Source organism: Grammomys surdaster, unplaced genomic scaffold (assembly GCF_004785775.1).
Source record: "Grammomys surdaster isolate TR1022 unplaced genomic scaffold, NIH_TR_1.0 804, whole genome shotgun sequence".
NCBI lineage: Eukaryota > Metazoa > Chordata > Mammalia > Rodentia > Muridae > Grammomys > Grammomys surdaster.
Window position 1 is genome coordinate 235,552 of NW_021605223.1, and position 19,818 is coordinate 255,369.

The 19,818-nt window shown below is 51.1% G+C and overlaps 1 protein-coding gene across 1 annotated transcript in view; it reads left to right on the forward strand.

Moving 5' to 3' along the window:
- Cadm4 (cell adhesion molecule 4) overlaps window positions 1–19,283 on the forward strand; it is a 21,486-nt gene extending 2,203 nt beyond the window's left edge. Inside the window, exons 2-9 of the mRNA XM_028782562.1 lie at window positions 14,057–14,203; window positions 14,427–14,579; window positions 14,812–14,946; window positions 15,371–15,535; window positions 15,629–15,719; window positions 16,509–16,681; window positions 17,386–17,514; window positions 18,254–19,283. Of these exons, the coding sequence (XP_028638395.1) occupies window positions 14,057–14,203; window positions 14,427–14,579; window positions 14,812–14,946; window positions 15,371–15,535; window positions 15,629–15,719; window positions 16,509–16,681; window positions 17,386–17,514; window positions 18,254–18,363 (1,103 nt within the window). The 3' untranslated portion in view covers window positions 18,364–19,283. The remainder of the gene's footprint in view (window positions 1–14,056; window positions 14,204–14,426; window positions 14,580–14,811; window positions 14,947–15,370; window positions 15,536–15,628; window positions 15,720–16,508; window positions 16,682–17,385; window positions 17,515–18,253) is intronic.
- Window positions 19,284–19,818: the final 535 nt, after the last annotated feature.

The window sequence follows — 19,818 nt, forward strand, 5'->3', positions numbered from 1 at the left end:
GAGAGAGAGAGAGAGAGAGAGAGAGAGAGAGAGAGAGAGAGAGAGAGAGAGAGAGAGAGAGAGAGAGAAAGAGAGAGAGAGAAAGAGAGAGAGAAGAGGGGGAATGGGACCATTCTAGTGTCTTGACATCTGTGACATTATGAAATCTTGACCTACTGGGGTTGTGCAGCCCCTGGGCCCTCATACCTCAGAACTTGTTTGTAGCCTCAGCTGACTACCTACCCAGTTTAGGAGTCAAATCTCAGGCACTTCTGGGAGGTAGTTCTTAGTCTTGTCCCCGGTTTAGATTTTAAAGTCATTGCTTCCTGGTACCTTAATCCTTTCTGTAAACGACCTCTAAATTACATGCTGTGGGGCTTTATAAGTGGAAGGCAAGCTTGGCGTCTTGGGGAGAACTCCAGGCAGAGCAGCTGAGTCCCAGCTTCTGGGGCAGTCCTCTCTGGCATAGTTTAATGTCAGTCTGGGGCCTTCTCTGGGTCTCAGTTTCTCTTTCTGGTGAGCATGGTCCTCAAGGGTCCTATTTGTGGAGCTTCTTACTGATACCTAGTTTCTTTTGTTTTTTGGTCTCAGTATGTACAAAAGGCTGACCTTAAACTATGTAGTCCCCAACTGGTCTCATCGTTATAGCGATCTTCCTGCCTCCAGCTCTCAAGTATTGGGATTATATGTCTGTGCCCCCATGCCTAGCTTTTTAATCGGATCTTTATGAAGGGCTCTGACCACCCGTTTTAGGAGGTTTCAGTAGCCACCACATCTCCTTACCCAGTCAACAGGAGTGGAAGACTGGAGCCTATATGTGTGCCTTTCAAACACACACACACACAGAGGCCAAAAGTATCCTGTCTCTCCTGGCTCACTCATTTGCTGAGACTATGAAGAGACAGGTGAGGCTGATGCTGAGAGAGAAAGAAGGGTCTAGGTGGGTAGGATCTGTGAAAGGGACAGGTGCCTCCCGGAGATGTACATGGAGGTGGGGGTGGGGGTGGGGTGTGACCCACAGCTGGAAACTGGGTTAAAAACAGAAGGAAGCAGAAAACACAGATATGTAGCTACTGAGAGAGAAAATAAAGAGGCTGTTAAGACTTGGGGAGCCCTCTCGAGGGGGACTTTGTTGATCCCAAGTTTCTTTTCTGGGGTGATTCACTTCTCCCTGTCATGATTCTAAGCGGCCACTTAGAGCATAGACGGGCCCTTCTTTCATAGTGACTCACCCCAAAGACTGGGTCTTGGGAGATAGCTATCACTGACCCCCGACCCACTCATGGACTGGATGCCTGGGTCCCCAGAGTGTGGGGGTGGAGGTCAGGTTCCACCATAGATTCCAAGACCTTAGACCCAGCAGGGCTTGGGCCCAGGGGTGGGTTAATGTCGTGCGAGCCTGGCCTGTCCCCGACTTGGGGAACACAAAGGCAGCTTTCTCTCTCTGGGTGTATGTGTGCATGTTGGGGGGTGTGCTGGAGGCAGCCAGACCCGCCAGCTTCCAATGGCCCATGGCACCAGAACCTGTGTGCCCGTGGCTTCTGGCTGTAGACAAGGGGCACCCAGGCTCCTTTGTGGACACCCAGGGGGATGGGGTGGGCTTCTGGGTCTTCATGGAGGAAGGTGCAGAAGAGTAACTGAGGTGAAGGCTTAAACAAGCTGGGTTCAGTAGAAGCTTACATTCTTCTGGGAACCCCACACTCAGGGTGACCCTCTGAGGGACTGCTCACCCCCTGGCTGGACCAGAAGCCTGGAATCCAGGGAGTCCCGAGTATCCCAGGAACGTGGGGACCACAGGGAGGACTTTGTGTGAGGCTGCTGACTCACCCCTGACGCCCCCACCCAAAGCCCAGGTCCCTAGACACTGGAAGACAAAGGACAGAAGGCAGGATCATGGCTTAGGAGTCCAAAGTTTTCAAGAAGGAGAAGACAGGGCTCAACCCCAGGGTCTAAATGAGGAGGGCTGGCATCTAGACTCCTGTGTCTGAGGGAGGAAGCTAGGGTTTGTACCCCTATGTCTGAGAGGGAAGGCTGGAGTCTGGACCCCTGTGTTTGAAGGAGGAGGCTGGGGCCTGAACTCCTGTATCTGAGGGAGGATGGGGGCAGGGGGGATGTCTCCTTGTGTCTAAGGAGGGAGGTTAGGGTCTGGGCCCCTGGGTCTGGGATGGCCTGGGAACTGAACCCCCGTGTCTGAAAGAGGATGGCAGGGGTCTGGGCCCCTGTGTCTGGGGGCGCTGGGGGGCTAAGCCCCTGTTTCTGAAGATGAGGGCTGGGATGGGGATTTATGGACCTGAGGGAGGAGTGGCCGGGGTCCAAGTCTGAGACTTGAGGTGCCTGGGAGTCCTTACTTGTGGGTACTGAGAGAGGAAAGAAAAGCTCAGCTTCCTTGGTTTCCGAGGGAGGTTGAGCTGGTACCCTTATGCCTAGGTCCTGCAAATACAGGCGCCTTCACAAGGCTCATCCGCTGGAAGAATTGATGCTTTGTGCGAGGATGCTCGGACTCCGCCATTGATGGGGGCTGAGGGGGGGTTAGGCAGGACCCAGGAATGTACCAGCTTCCCGGGGGAGGGAAAGGGAAAGGGGCATGATGCCAGGGGCCCCCGGGGAACGGATATAGAGGGGGTGGCTATGACCTTCCCAGAACTGTGACCTTGAGACTCCCTTGGGTATTCGCTGACTCAGGACCCAGGAAGTACTCCCCCGTCCTGCTTAGTCTCTGTGGAAACATCCACCAGCTGTGCACTGTGGACCCCTGTCTCATGAGTCTGAGAGTAGAAGGCTGGGCCTGGACCCCTGTGTCTGAAGGAGGAGGGCTACCCTGGCTGGACCCCTGTGTCTGAGAGGGGAGGGCTGTCTTGGACCCCTGTGTCTGAAGGAGGGGGGCTGCCCTGGCTAGACCTCTGTGTCTGAGGGAGAAGGGCTCTCCTGAACCCCTGTATCTGAGGGAGGAGGGCTACCCTGCTAGACCCCTGTGTCTGAGGGAGGAGGGCTGCCCTGCTGGACCTCTGTGTCTGAGGGAGGAGGGCTGCTTTGGCTGGACTGACTCCTGGGTCTGAGGGAGGAGGGCTGGCTCTGGAGCCCCGTGTCTGAGGGAGAAGGGCCGAGGCCTGGGACAGTTGTTGCCTGTGGTTGTTGAGTCTGAGGGTGAAGGATGCTGTGTCTCTCCATGTCACCTGACAGCCCCTTTTCCAGAACTCTCCCATCTGCTTTCTCTGAGCATAGTTCCCGCGATGACTTTTGGCTGTCAACACCATTTCAAAGTCCATGCCCCAGTCCCAAAAGCTCAGCCCCTCTCTGACCAGAAAGTCCCGCCCCCGCCCCCCCCAACCAGAAACAAAAGCCTTAGGCCAATTAGTATTCTAGGCAGAAACACGGTTGCTTACTGACTCCTCAGGAGGGGGAGGGAGTTAAACAAAAGCCCCCCCTCACCCCATCTGCACCCTCAAGCAGTCGGGGAATGGGAGCCATGGATATGGGGGTCCCCATAGTTCCCAGGAAATGGTGAACTTTGTCACTAACTAGTCTTGGATAACTCCCCACAAGCCTCACTCTTCACGTCTGTAAAATGGGGGCTAATTCACATTAGCCGTGAGGTCCAGAAGAGGTAGGCTTTAAGATTTTGGTTGGATTTTGTTTTATTTATTTATTTATTTATTTATTTATTTACTAAAACAGTGTCTCATGTAGCCCAGGCTGGCCTCAGACTTGATGCTTAGTCAAAGATGAACTCTTGATCCTCGTGCCTCCCCCCTCCCAAACGCTAGAATTATAGATGGGCCATCAGGCCTGGCGTGTGCGGTGCTGGGGCTCAAACTCAGACTTCATGAAATGCTAGACAAGCATTCTACCAACTGAGCTATATACCAGCCCAAGATTTTTGTTTTGAGATTTGGTTTTGTGAGGTGGGGGTTTCACTGTGAGGCTTTGGCTGGCCTGGAACTCTTGAGGTCGACCTGATTGACCTCAGAAACACAGACATTCACCTGCCTCTGCTTTTGGGGTACTGGGATTAGATGTATATCACACCCCTGGGAAGATTGTTTTTTAAAGTATTGAGCATGCAGACTAGTTTTCATAGGGCCTGGCGTGTCCCCATAGCCTGTAATAACAGCTTTCAGAAGGGACTCTTCCTGCGTGTCAGGCACCAGGCTGACCCCTGCAAAGCTACCTCTGGCATCCCTGTCATCTCACAGATGGCGTGGACTCGGCTAATAAAGGATGGGGCACTTCCTCAAGGTCACCCGGGCTGGAGCTGGGATCTGCCTGGCCTTTACAATGAGATTCCTGGGTAGGGTGTGGCAGGGCATGCTTGTGACCCTGACACTAGAGAGGCTGAAGAGGGAGGGCCATGAGTTCAAGGCCAGCCTGGACTATACAGTGAATTTGAGTGTAGTCTGGTCTGCTAGTGAGCCACTGTCTCAGAGAAAGTCAGAACAAAGCCAGCGGTCCTAACCGTTTGGAAGCCTAAGCCATACAGGCCCGAGTTGTGTAGCCTCTTCTGCAAGTTCCCTAAATATTTTTGCTTCTCATTTTTAAACTTCTGTTGTTTTGTTTATTTCTTTCTTTTGTGTATGTGGAGCCTGGACGGCAAACTGGCTGGCTGTCGTTACCGGCTGAGCCATCTCCACAGCCCTGTTCTGCTTTTCGTTTGTTTGAGACAGGGTCTCTCTATTCTGTTGCCTTGGCTGGCTTTGAACTTACTATGTTGACCCGGCTGGCCTTGAACTCACACCTTCCTCTCCCTCTCCCTCTCCCCCTCCCCCTCCCCTCCCCCTCCCCTCCCGGGCCCGCCCCCTCCCCCTCTCCCTCTCTCTCTCTCTGCCTCTGAAGTGGTGGGTTTAAAGATTTGTGCCACAGTGCTTGGTGAGTCGTGTGTGTGTGTGTGTGTGTGTGTGTGTGTGTGTGTTCACACATGGTAGGCAAATGCTGTAACACTATATCCCTAGCTCTGAGCTTCGTTTTAAAAAACAAAAACAAAAAAAATTTTTCTTGAATTTGAATGCAAGTACCATGTTTTAATACAAAAGTGACAACTAGGAAAATGAATTTAAATCACATACTGTACAAAAAATTTTACTTTTACGTGTGTATGTGTGTGAGTGAGTGGTGTGTGTGTGAATGCCACACATGTGCAAGTGCCTTCAGAAGAGTGAAGGGGCATCAGGCCTGGAGATGGATTTATACACAGTTGGGTGCAGTCTGATGAGGGTGCTAGGAACTAAACTCAGGTCCTCTGGAAGAACAGCAAATAACCTTAACCTCTGAGCCAACTCTCCAGTCCCGAGATATATATATATATATATATATTTATTTTCCAGTAAGTGTTTCTCTGTGTAGCCCTGGCTATCCTGGAACTCACTCTGTAGACCAGGCTGGCCTCGAACTCAGAAATCCTCCTGCTTCTGCCTCCCAAGTGCTGGGATTACTGATATATATTTTTAAGAATAATTTTTTTAAAAAATCATGTGTGCGTTAGGATATGTGTATTTGAGTTCTGGCGACTGCAGAGGTCCCCTGGACCTAGAGTCACTGAAGTTGTGAGCTGATGTGGGTTCTGGGAATCAAACTCAGCTTGTCTGCTCGAGCAGCCAGAGATCCTCTTAACTGCGGGGCCCACTCTCAGCTCCCCAGACTTGCAGTTTTGAGATAGTGTCTCAGGTAACCCAACAGGGCTTCCTACGAGATACACAATGGAGGATGGTCTTGTCCACTGTTCCTCCTGCCTTCCTCCCCTGGCCCCCACATGGTGATGGAGGGCTATGTACACTTCCTAGCTGGTGGGGGAGGCGCGAGCACCCTTAACCTCTGTGGGTCACACATCTGGGTTCTGCCTTCACAGAACCTGTACGTTATTTCCATAGAATACATTAGTCGATGGGGAGGAGGCAGAAAGCTTTCTGAATACAAAGAGACTGGATGGTGAGGGAAGGCATTTTGGAGGCGGTCAGAGGTCAGAGGTCAGAGGTCAGAGGCCTTGGAGGAGCACAGAAGACAGCCCTGGGATGGTGAGAGCAGTAGAACAGAAAAACCAGGAAGAGGAAAGTGCACATAAAGGCACAGAGGTGGAAGTCCGTTCAGTGTGCTTGAGGGACAGTGAGGCCAGGTAGCCTAGAGGGCAGTAGATAGGAGAGGAGTGAGACCAAGGGTCAGAGGGTCAGAGGGGTCAGTCTGTTCGGCACCCAGAAAGGCCTACACAGGAGTTTGTGTTTGTGATGGACTGCCACATGAGGGCAGGATGCTGCGGGGCTGAGCTGGGCTCTGAGGCCTTGCACGCCACCCAGCAAAGGTCCAACTGCTGAGCTTCATCCTCATTGGCTTGTTATAATATGGGCATGGTGTGCAACACCTGTCAACCCAGCACTCAGGAGGCTAAGGCAGGAAGGTCCTGAGTTCAAGGCTAGCCAGGATGTGAGAGACAGGCATGGAAGATGGTACCGTAAACAGGCTCTGTGTGTGTGTGTGCGTGTGTTTGTGTGCGTGTGTGTGTGTGTGTGTGTGTGTGTGTGTAGGCCAGAGATTCGGGTTGTGTGACTTCCTCGGTTCCTCTCCACCTTGGTTTTTGCTTTCAATTATATACTTATTTTATTTGAGACACTATCACTGGCACCCTTGCTAGTTTAGAACTCATTCTTAGACTAGGCTGGCCTCAAACTCAAAAGATCCACTTGTTTCTTCCTCTTGAGTGCTGAGATTAAAGGAATGTACCACCGCCTACCCCCCACTCTCTCCCTCCCTCTCTCTCACTTACATTTTTATTTTATGTGTTTGGGTGTTTTGGTCACATGTGTGTCTGCACACCATGTGTGTGCCTAGTGCCCTCAGAGTCCAGAGAGAGCACCAGATTCCCTAGAACTGGAGTTTACAGACGACTGTGAGCTGCCATGTTGAAGGTAGGAATCAAACCTGGGTCCTTTGGAAGAGCAGCAAGTGCTCTCAGCCACTGAGCCCTCTCTCCAGCCCCTACATTTTAAAAATTACATGTAGTTGTTTAATTGCCTGTAGGGGCAGGTGCCATGGCTCTTGTGGAGGTCAGAGGACAACTTGCAGGGATTGCTTCTCCCTCCATACTGGTCCCAGGGGTCCCAGGGATGGAGATTGTCAGTCTTAGCAGCAAACACCTTTACTCACTGAGCCATTTTACCTGCCCCTCCATTTTTATTTTATTTTATTTTTTTCAAGACAGGGTTTCTCCGTGCAGACCTGGCTGTCCTAGACTCACTCTGTAGACCAGGCTGTCCTGAAACTCAGAAATCCACCTGCTTCTGCCTCCCAAGTGCTGGGATTAAAGGTGTGCGCCACCACTGCCCGGCACCATGTTATATTTTTACACAGGGTCTCTCAAGGAACCTGGAGCAAATTCGACTAGAATACCAGACCAGGATCCTCTGGTCTCCACCCCTTCAGCACTGGGCTTTCCAGTCATGTGGCACTGGGCCCTGCTTTATTTGAATGCTGGAAGTCAGACCTCAAATCCTCATGTTTGTACGGCGAGCATTTTACCCACAGAGACATCTCCAGCCCCCTGACTCCCGTTTTGAAAAATGCAACTATGGGGTGGGGCTAGAGGTGGAGCAGCTGGAGAGGTGGCTCAGTAGTTAGAGTACTTGTTACACTTGCAGAGGACCCAGGAGTCACATGATAGCTAATGACCGTCAGAAATTCCAGTTGCAGGGGATTCTGACACCCTCTTCTGGCCACTGAGGGCACCAGGGACTCACTAGGCACACATATGGTGTACATGCATGTATGCAGGCAAAATATAAAAATAAATACATGGGCTGGAGAGATGGCTCAATGGTTAAGAGCGCTGTCTGCTCTTCCAGAGGTCCTGAGTTCAATTCCCAGCAACCACATGGTGGCTCACAACCATCTGTCATGGGGTCTGGTACCCTCTTCTGGCCTGCCAGCAGAACTATACTGTAAACATAATAAATCTTTTAAAAATACACAATATAGCTGAACAGTGGTGGCACATGCCTTTAATCCCAGCACTTGGGAGGCAGAGGCAGGTGGATTCCTGAGTTCGAGGCCAGCCTGTTCTACAGAGTGAGTTCCAGGACAGCCAGGGCTATACAGAGAAACAGAGAAATCCTGTCTCGAAAAACCAAAAAAACAAACAAAAAAAAAGAAAGAAAGAAAAGAAAAAGAAAAACAAAAAAATACACAATATATACACATATAAAAAATAGATAATTTATAATTTTAAAAATAGGGAGCCGGGCAGTGGTGGCACAGGTCTTTAATCCCAGCACTTGGGAGACAGAAGCAGGCAGACCTCTGCCTGTTCAAGAAAAACAAAAAAGGGTGTGTGTGTGTGTGTGTGTGTGTGTGTGTCAAAGTAACGGCTCAGTGGTTAAGAGCACATATTATCCCTGCAGAGGACCCAGGTTCTGTTCCCAGCACCTAAGTGGGGTAGCTCAAAATCACCTGTGTCTCCAGCTCCCAGGCATCCAGCCCTAGGGCACCTGCACTCATGTGCACAATACCCACACTCGGACACATACATACAATTAAAAAATAGAATCCTGAATTCAAAAGTCCACCTAGTCAGTTACGGTGGCACAAATCTTTAGTCATAGCCTGGTCTACATATCATGTTCTGGGTCAGCCAGGGCTACATGTTGAGACTATGTTTTAAAAATGAAGCAGCCAGGTGGTGGTGTTTTGATCCCAGAGCTCAGGGGCCAGATGCAGGTGGATCCCTGTGAGTTCAAAGCCAGCTTGATTTGCAGAGCGAGTTCCAGAATAGTCAGGGCTAAACAGAGAAACCTTGTCTTGAAAAATCAAAAGAGGAGGAGGAGGAAGAAAGAGAAAAAAAGATAAAAAGAAAGGAATCCATAAAATCAGGGCATGGTGGCACGCCTGTTATGTTGGCATTCAGGAGGTAAAGTTAAGATGGTCACGGGTTATAGGTCAGCCTGGATGGGAAGTTGAGATCCACAAACAAGTTCTTGAGAGGTCCAGGTAAGGGAGAGATGATGACAGAAGAGGGCCTCGGAGGTGAGACAGACAAGGTCGAGTGGATTCAGATATATTTTAGAGGTAAAATATGCAGACATTGCTGAAGGGATGGATGTTAGGGCTGAGGGAACGGTTGAACACTTGGGTGGCTTGTTGTCCTTTGGCCTGAGCAACTGAGTGGGTGTTTTGTGGCACCTACTGAATCTATAAAAGGCGTAGGCAAGCGCCGAATGTGTTGTTTGTCATTCTGGGAGGTAAAATTCAAAGAGTGGCTTAGATTCTGTTACTCCTGTTGTGCTCTGTCGCTAGGACCCAAAATGGCTGCCGAATTCCACATATCCTGTCCTACATGAGGCTGTCCCTGGAGGAGGAAAAAAAAAAAAGAATTTGTCTTTTTTGGTTAGGAACTACCCCATACATGACTATATGATATTTCTACTTAGGTCCAATTAGAAGAAAATTATCATATAGCTTTATCTAGCTGCAAGGGAGTCAGACAGGGGACAACCATAAAGAGCAAAGGGGATTCTTTAATGATGAGGGAAAGAAGAATGTTGAGATAGGATGCTGTCAGCCCCTGTTTCTATCCTGCAGGAGGAATCTGTTCTGCTCTTGGTTACTCGTGCTCTTAATAGGGACTGTACCACTTATGATGGGAAATTACATTAGTCGGTGGCTAGTCCCTTATAAATGGTAAGGATTTTTCAAGGGACTGGACCCTATCTGACTTATCTCTGGGTACCAGCCTCAAAAACCGACAACTAACCCACTGAATGGAAGAGGCCTGGAAAGCCACTGTGCTTATTTTGTTTCTCTGAGGCAGAGAAAGGCTCTTGCTATAGCCCTGGATGAGCTGGAAAGCCTCCTTCTTCTGCGTTCCTGGTGCGGGGATTATAGGCGTGCTCTGTCTTGCCCAGCCATTACCATTTAAAGACAGCTGAGCCGGCTATGGTGCCTCACCTCTGTCTCCCAGCACTCTACAGGAAAAACCAAACTCTGAATTCCAGGTTCAGGGAGACACCATGCCTCAAAGGGTTAAGGCAGGGACATAACAGAAGAGGGTATCCAACCCAATGTCCTCCTCTGGCTTCTGTGCACATACACTCATACATGAGTACTAACACAAATATGCATACAACACACACACACACACACACACACACACACACACACAAAGTAAGTATTAATCCAGAGACTGGAGAGATGACTTGGTGGTTAAGAGCACTGGCTGCTCTTCCGGAGGACCCAGGTTTCATACCCAGCATCCACCCAGACTCACACCTATCTGTAATTCCCATTCCAGGGTTCGGGTGCCCTCTTCTGTTCTCTGTGGCCACCAGCACACAAATGGTGAGCACACATACATGCAGGTAAAATATGCATACACATAAAATGAAGTTAAAAATTAGAAACATAGGGCTGGAGAGATGGCTCAGCGGTTAAGAGCACTGACTGCTCTTCCAGAGGTCCTGAGTTCAAATCCCAGCAACCACATGGTGGCTCACAACCATCCGTAATGAGATTGGATGCCCTATTCTGGTGTGTCTGAAGACAGCTACAGTGTACTCATCAATAAAATAAATAAATAAATATTAAAAAAAAATAGAAACATAAATAAATCCAAATAACTAGCCATCTACAGTAGTACACGTCTCAAGAACGTCACCTGAGTCTTGATGGTCAGAACCCCTGGGCAACCTGGTGAGATGGGACTCAGCAAACACGACAGAAACCAACATGGCTTCCCACTGCGGCAAGCCTGTCAGGAGCATATCTGTAACCCCTCACCAATACTGGACATTCACTCAGACGGCTGGAAGGGATGTGGAGGCAGGGCCAGAGGTCATAGGTCATAGGTCTGGACTTTGCAGTTTTGACTGTGGCTGATTTCCCCATCTATACACTGGGACCTGGGATGTGAGGCTCTGGGTTCATTGAACTGGGTTCAGTTCAATGACCAATTCATTGTCAGGGGGACTGGAAAATGGAGATTGAAGTAGAACTCCCTTGATGGGCAGTGGTGGCATATGCCTTTAATTTGAGCTCTCAGGGGCAGATCTCTGAGTTTGAGGCCAGCCTGGTCTACAGTTTCAGGACAGTCATGCCAACACAGAGAAACTATGTCTTGAATAACAAAAAAGAAAGATGAAAAAAGGAAAGAAATGGTCATTCCCTTACCACAGGACCTCCAACAGCACGTGCCTATCCAGTGGTAGCTGTGGTTTGTTGTTATCTTTCAGAAAAACAAAAACAAAAACAAAACTCTGAGGGTTCTGGGGGCTTTGCTACTAGTTAACCTTGGCTTTCAGCTTGTTTTGTTTTCTAATGGAAGTGGAATCTGTGATCTGGTTCAGGTCAAACAAATACTGAGCCACGCCCCCAGCCCCTCACTGGGGGATTCTAGGCAGGGGCTCTACCACTGAGTCACGCCCCCAGCCCCTCACTGGGGGATTCTAGGCAGGGCCTCTACCACTGAGCCACGCCCCCAGCCCCTCACTGGGGGATTCTAGGCAGGGGCTCTACCACTGAGCCACGCCCCCAGCCCCTCACTGGGGGATTCTAGGCAGGGGCTCTACCACTGAGCCACACCCTCTCACAATATTACCTTTCCAGCCCTGTAATTTGTTCTTTTAATGGTTATTCGGGGTGGGCTAACTGCTGTCATGAATAATCCTGAACTTTTAACATGTTAACAAAAAGTCAGAGATCTGAGTTGGGCATAGTGGTGCACACCTTTAATTTTTTTCTTTTATTATTATTATTAGTTTGTTCTATTTTGTTTTGAGTTGAGGTTTCTCTGTGTAGTCCTGGTTGCCCTGGAACTTGCTCTGTAGGCGAGTCTGGCCTCAAACTCAAGAGTGCTAGGATTAAAGGTGTCTATCATCAAGGCAGGTATGGTGGCGCACGCCTTTAACCCCACACTTGGGAGGCAGAAGCAGGTGTATCTCTGTGACTTGGAAGCCAGCCTGCTCAACACAGAATTCCAGTTCAGACAGGCTTATGTAGAGAGACTCTGTCGCATAAAAATAAAAGTAAGTCACAGGTGGGCCTTGGAGAACAGGCAGCTATGAGGCTCTTTCTTACGGGAGGTCCTGCCTTTCTGTGTGTTCCTCATACTGTTCTGACCCGGTAGATGTGTAGAATTGAGGGGGAGAAAGAGCAGGCTGGAAGAAGTATATCTATCACTATAACCATCAGATTTATCATGTGTCCCCACCCAGCCACAGGGATGCTGGGGAAGTAGCCTAGGTCTATATCAAAGCCATGGCTCTCACAGTGGAGCAGACCATTCAGAACTTAGTGGTTTAGGAAGATGGCTGCTGAGAGCCAGGGGCAGCGCTGTACACTTGTACCACTGTGGAAGTGAGGCAGGAGGCCAGCTTGCTGAACACCGCCGCAAGACCGTACCTCCCAATCCCGAGGCGGTGGGCAAAATGCTTTATTTACTCAGATTCTGGGTTGGGGATTTAGACTGGATCAGGTGGGCAGGCTTCTCTTGGTTTACACTGGGGTCACCTGGGGTTCAGTCAGAAGGTGAGGTTTAAGATGGCTTCCCTCACAGGATGGTGGCAAGAACCTCAAAGAAGCTATTCTGGACGTCTTTACCCAACAGTTTCTGGGTAGCAGATGGTACAGAGGAAGCAGTTAGGCCTCTGTAAGCCTGAGCTTCTGGCTCTTGGTAGATCATTTCTAGCAAAAACACCACCCTCCCCAGGTTGGCCGTCTACTTAGTGGCTGTGTATGAGGATAACCTTACACTTCTGATGCTCCTGTCTGTTCCTCAAGCGCAGGGCTTCCGGGCATTCACCACAAGACCCAGCTGATGTAGTGCTGGGGACCTAACCCAGAGCTCCATGCTTGCTAGACAAGCCCTCCACCCTACAGACATCTCTCTCTCTCTCTCTCTCTCTCTCTCTCTCTCTCTCTCTCTGTCTCTCTCTCTCTCTCTGTGTGTGTGTGTGTTATTATCTCTTTTCTTTTTGAGACAGCACCTTGCTCTTGATCCAGCCTGTCTTTGATCTTATTATACAGCCCAGGCCGACCCTGAACAGATCCTTCCTGCCTCTGCCCCCAAAGGGCTGGAATTTCATGCATGTAGCAGCATGCTGGGCCACTTCTAGCAGACTCTATTGGTCACTGCGAGTCATAAGTCAGCTCCGATTCAGGGAGGTAGAGCCTCCTTCATAAGGTCCGCTGAATCGGCCTGCAAAGGATCTTTGTATGTATGTAGACCAGGCTGGCTTGGGACCTAGGGAGAGAAGAAGCGAGGGAACAGAGGGAAGAGGAGTTTGTAGTGGGTTGTGTTGATGTAAACCTGTATAGCACTGGAGGGGCACGGGCAGGATACTGTATGCTCTACACATGTTCCAGATGTGGGGAGACTACCCCGTCAGATGAGCTTCAGTGTGTGCCTTGATATGAAAGAAAGCAACTTCCCATACTGGGCGAACTCCAGCTCCAAGATGCACTGGGGGTTTCTTCTGTGGGAGCTTCCCATTCCTGTCCATTTTGCTGGGCAGATCCTGCTCCTCCTCAGGTAGCTCCGGGTGTTCCTTTCACTCCCTTAGACAGATGACACACTGAGGCTTGCCTGGCTCCTCTAGAGGCCATTTTGCCCCTTCAGATGGCAGAGAGAGGACTAAAGGCCATGTTGGGTGACTCACACCTGCAATCTTAGCACTCACAAAACCCGAGGCAGGAGGGTTGCCATGAGTTTGAGGCTACGGGGCTGACAGACTTATTCTCAACAAGGAACAAGCCAGGAATGAGGGAGATGTTCAAGCGAGTGCAAAGACGAGAGTTCAGATCCCCACCTTCCTCATAAATGGACCGTGGTCACGGAAGCTTGTACCAAGGACAGGGATGGGAGTCTCAGAGTTAGCTGGCTAGTGGAACTGGCTGCCCATCACGTCTGACCCCCAGCTGTGATCTCTGGGTTCAACTGAGACACCCCACCACAATGAACAAGGTGGAGAACTACAGAGAAAGAGTCCCGATGCCATCCTCGGACCTTAACACTGGCTTGTGAATACAGAGAAGCTCATGCACCGCCCCTCACCCCCCACACGACTGAGTGTCACCTCAGGGACTCTCCATTCTGCTTCTCTTGATTCAGGGACCGGACAGGAAGTGCAGACAGAGAACGTGACGGTAGCTGAGGGTGGGGTGGCTGAGATCACCTGCCGTCTGCATCAGTATGATGGGTCCATAGTCGTCATTCAGAACCCAGCCCGGCAGACCCTCTTTTTCAATGGCACCCGAGGTGAGTGCAGGAAGCCTGGACGTTTTATGACCTCAAGACGGACACATCTAAGCATGTGACAGGGGAAGAGGGCTGGAAGTCTGGACTCCCATGGTCCTGCGCGGGTGGAGGTAGGGTCTGAAGGGCTGGAATGGGTTCCCAAGTTGAACGGGGCAGACTCGGGGTTGCATGTGTCTAGGAGAGTGGCTGTCCCAAGTTCAAGTCCAAGCTCTCTTCACTCTAGCTCTGAAGGACGAGCGATTCCAGCTGGAGGAGTTCTCCCCGCGCCGGGTGCGCATCAGGCTCTCAGACGCCCGCCTGGAGGACGAGGGAGGCTACTTCTGCCAGCTCTACACGGAGGACACCCACCACCAGATCGCCACGCTCACTGTCTTAGGTACGCCCCCACACACCCCGAGTCCCACTCTCACTCATTTTCTGCCTTCGCTCAGGCTGTTTTTTAACCTCTTGGACATCTGGCTTCACCAAGCCTCTGGCCTCTCTACGTTAGATCCCTGCCACCTGTGGGACCTTGGCTTCCTTTGGCCCCTGGGATCCAACAGCCAGACTGACTTGACCTCGATGCCTCCCTTGACACCCCCATCCCGGCGCGCCTCTTTTCTCTACAGTGGCTCCGGAGAATCCTGTGGTGGAGGTCCGAGAGCAAGCAGTGGAGGGCGGCGAGGTGGAACTCAGCTGCCTGGTTCCGCGATCGCGCCCCGCAGCGGTCCTGCGCTGGTATCGCGATCGCAAGGAGCTGAAAGGTACCCGGGGAGCGGGGCTAGGAGCCGGGACGCTCAGGACAGAGGCGAGCAGTGGTGGGCGGGGCCTGGATAATAGTGCACTGAAACTTCACGGGCGCAGTTCGGCTGTAGAGTCAGGCGTGATGGATAGCACACGCCTGTCATCCCAACCTTTGGGAGGTGTAGGGAGGAGGATCAGGAGTTCAAGGTCATCCTCGGCTACCTAGCGAGTTCAAGGTGAATCTGGTCCCCGTCTCAAAGCAAACAAAGCGAAATAAACAAAACTTAGACCAGAATCCTAAGTGGTTGAGAATGACAGGGGGCATGGCTAGGTGACTAAGTCCAGGCTTATAGGTAGGAGTGTGGCTTGGCCAGTAGCCTACATTGGGATCCGGAGGGAGGGCAGAACCCTTGGCCTGCCGGTAACTTGGGCTGGGTCGGGCAGGCGTGAGCAGCGGCCAGGAGAACGGCAAGGTGTGGAGCGTGGCGAGCACCGTGCGGTTCCGTGTGGATCGCAAGGACGACGGCGGTATCGTCATCTGCGAAGCGCAGAACCAGGCGCTGCCCTCGGGACACAGCAAGCAGACGCAGTACGTGCTGGATGTGCAATGTAAGTGACTCAGGGGTCTGCAGGCCAGCCGTCCGCCCCGAGAGGTCCCTCATCACCCGCATGATCTCTCCTGTTTTCCCTCCTCCTCTACAGATTCCCCCACAGCGCGGATCCACGCCTCTCAAGCTGTAGTGAGGGAGGGAGACACTCTGGTGCTGACGTGTGCTGTCACAGGGAACCCCAGGTAAGATCTGACTTCTGGCTCCTAAGTGGTGAAGAGACTTGGGGCCTGCGCTCCCGGATCCTATGGAAAGAGTTCATGAAACCAAACTCCTGATAAAAAAAAAAAAGGAACCAGAAATTGAAGAATACTTACAGCTCTGGCTGCATGTAGAACCTGACCTCGAGCCTGTTGGTTTTCCGTAAGAAATGGGTCATTAGACAGCCCCTTTTATTTAAAAAATGGGATGGGGGGTGGAGGAATAGCCTCCAGTTATTCAGGGAAGAACCCGATTCAATTCTCAGCACCCACACAGTGGCTCACAATCCTCTCCTGTCCCCGGGGATCCGCGCCCTCTTCTGGCTTCTGAGGGCACTGCACGCCCGAGATGCTTTGACCGTACATGCAAGACAAACCCTCATACACATACGATGCATAATTTTTTAAAAATACATCTTTACGGACGTGGGGGGCGTACACGTAGGGACATCAGAGGACAACTCGTAAGAATTCGTTCTGACCTTCCATCATGTGGGTCCCAGGAATCTAACTTCTAGTCAAGCTCGTTGATAAGGGCCTTTACCTGCCATAGAGGCATTCACAGGCCGAGTTGTCGGATCTTCCTAGCTTCTTTTCATTGCTGGGGATCGAACCTAGCATCTTATGCATAGCTGACGAAGGGTCTACTGCTGGGACGGACACACACACATACACACACACACATTTGGGGGTTGATGCTGGATCAGACCTGCACATTCAGATTCCTGAGAAGTCAGATTCTTGGGTTCCTAACTTGTTTCTACTCACGGCCAGGCCAAACCAGATCCGCTGGAACCGCGGGAATGAGTCTCTGCCAGAGAGGGCGGAGGCAGTGGGCGAGACGCTCACGCTGCCTGGCCTGGTATCTGCAGATAACGGCACCTACACCTGCGAGGCGACGAACAAGCATGGCCACGCGAGGGCGCTCTACGTGCTTGTGGTCTATGGTGAGGACAGTATGGCCGGTCTGGTGGGGGCCGGGGCGGGCCGAGGCAGGTGGATCTCTGTGAGTTTGAGGCCAGCTTGATCTAGAGAGTGAGTTCCAGGACAGCCAGGGCTACACAGAGAAACCCTGTCTCGAAAAACAAAACAAAACAAGACAAAACAAAAAAAAAAACAAAAGCAAGCCAGACCGGTCTGCAAAGTGAATTCCTGGCTAGCTGGAGCTACACGGTGAGACAGTCTCAATAAACACACAAGTAGGGATTGATTGCTCACCAGTCAAGTGTGCTTACTGCTTTTGCAGAGGACCAGGGTTGGATTCTCCACACCCACGTGGCAATTCACAACTTTCTATAATTCAAGTTCCAGATCCAAAGTCTTCTTCTGGTCCCCCTAGGCTTCTGCACACATAAATCCACGCAAGCACATACACATAAAAATAAGAAAATGTATTTGAAAACCCCAAAGCTAGGGTGGATGTTACTTCTAGCTTAGAGGTGGAAGGGTAAAGAAGTGTGTAGATGCTAGGAATGAAAGACCCACGGGTGTAAAAGCCAAGGGTTCCCGGAGGAATTGGAGCAAACTGGTTGGGGGGTGGGGCTAAAGAAAGGTGGCATGCATTCAAAGAGCAAAGCTATGTGCGGAATAGCTTAATGGCTGGCAGCAGGAGGCGGGATTAGGACCTTCTTCGACGTTTTCTCTTTAATAGACCCTGGTGCAGTGGTAGAGGCTCAGACATCGGTTCCCTACGCCATCGTGGGCGGCATCCTGGCGCTACTGGTGTTTCTGATCATTTGCGTGCTAGTGGGCATGGTCTGGTGCTCAGTCCGACAGAAGGGTAAGAGAGGGCGGGGCCTGAAATCAGTGATGGGTGCGGTCGTTTTTGATTCTGGATAGCAAGGGGGCGGAGCCTAGATACAGGATTGGCTTTGAAGCCAAGCCTTATCTTTTGACTAATACCCTGTAGGGGGGTGGAGCTTTTGGCCATGGGCTTTGCAAAGGCTGAAATTTAGCAGAATAAGGGGAGAGATTTTGAGTAATTTATTTTTCAAATTGCTGGATTTATTGACAGCATAGACTTAAGGGAATAGTATCAATAGTAGGGGGAAGGGTTAGGGAGGAGATGAGGGTGCAGGGGAGGGGACTCAGTTGATAGACTGTCTTAGCGTGCACAAAGCCATGGACTGACTTCATTCCCAGCACTGCACAGCACTGGGCGTGGCAATGGACGCCTCTAACCCCAGTATTTGGGAGGTAGTGGCAGGGGGACACAAGTGCAAGGTCACTTGTAACGATCGAGTTTGAGGCTTCCTGGGAAACTGGGGACAGCCCCCCCCCCCCCCCCCCCCCCCCCCCCGTCTCAAAAAAAAAGGAAGGCAGGTCGGGAATGAGGGTGGATTTTCTGTGACTTTTTGGAGTCTTCCTAATTCCTCGTTACCTCTTTCTCTACCTTTGTCCTATGCTTCCCTGAACTGGACCCTGGTTCCCTTTCTCCCCCTTCCTTCACATGCTGTGTCTCTTGCCTGCCTCCTTTTCCTGTACCCACCCTCTGCCCTGGGGCATCCTTCTGCTCTCAGGCTCCTATCTGACCCATGAGGCCAGTGGTTTGGATGAGCAGGGAGAAGCCAGAGAAGCCTTCCTCAATGGCAGCGATGGGCACAAGCGGAAAGAAGAATTCTTCATTTGACCCCACTCCCCCACTGCCAGCTGCAAGGAACCAGCAAAGACATTGACCAGAGTCCGGGATGGTGGGCTTCTCCCCCACTAGCTAACACCTCAGTGCTTGGGCAGGGATTAGGGGTGTTGGATGCCTGGATCTCTCCCAGGGCCAAAGGCTAGGGTCCGGAGACTTGGGATCCCCTAAGGAGACAGGGACTTAAGGTCCCTTCTAGACCCCGAGTCCAGGGACAGGTAATAGGGATTTGGGTTGGGGGAAGAAAACAGGGGGAAGGCCAGAACCCCTAGGCTACAGAACCAGGTCATGTGGGGGAGGGGGTCAGATTCTGGGAAGGGTGGGGTGGGCAGGGAAGGGAAACACAGATTTCTTTGGGGTCCCAGACCCCATGCCAGCCATTGTAAGAGTTCCACAGAGCTCTGGGCACCTCTTTGCAAAGCCATGTTTGCACGGTGGGGGGAGGGACAGGGGAGGGCATGGAAATGGGAATTCTGTGTCTTTGTGTGAAAACTCTGATGGGGGCAGTAAGGGAGACAACCCCGACCCTTATCCAGCCCCCCTTCTCTGGGTTCCTGGGCTGCTCCCCTTCCCTCCATCTTGACCCCCACATCCTTCCCATCCCATAATTGTCTGTTCACCCGCTCTTGGGGGGGCCTTCCCCGTCTCTCCTCCAGGCCCCCCGGGGAGGGGGAAAGGAGTTTGGAGGGGATGTGTGGTCTCTATGGTTTTATATATAATATATTAAAAAATCAAAAATCTGTATGAAAAAATATCAGATTGCACCCCTCTCCCCCCATTACTGGCTTTTGCCCCTTTTTCTTGTTTAAAAAAAAAAACAAAAAAAAATGAAACATTTTTGTACGGGGCGGGGAGGGGATAGGGAGGGGGGTTTGGCAATCCCACTAACCACCATTAAACTGAGGAGAGAACAAGTATGGGGTGGCTGTGTGTCTGTCCCTCTGTTCACTGCTGTACCGCTGGGGAGGAGAGTCACGGGTGCTAATACACAGGAAGATGAAGGAGCCAGACCTCAGTGAGGCCACCGCCATCCGCTCTTCCTCAGAATTCAAGACTTGATTCTTTGGAGTTTTTTGGGGGGGTGGGATGAAGTGGCAAGGATTTTTTTGTTTCTTCGATTTGAAACAGCATCTTATACTTTAACTCAGGCTGATCTTGAACTCCCGGTAACCCTTCTGCCTCAGCTTCTAAAAAGCTGGGATTACAGGCTGAGCCAACCACAGCCAGCAATTTGTGAGTTTTTACAAGCTTTGTCTCTGTCCAGTCATTGAGACAGTCTCTGGTTGGTCTGTCATTTTCATGCTAGCCCACCTCTGTGCCCCCCTCCCCCCGGTCTCTGGAAACCCTCAATTCCATTTCATCCTGTCTCTACCAACTGCTTGAACCTAAGAGTTTAGGGTCAGCCTGGGCAACAGAAACCAGGCCTGGTGGTACATGCCTGTAATCCCA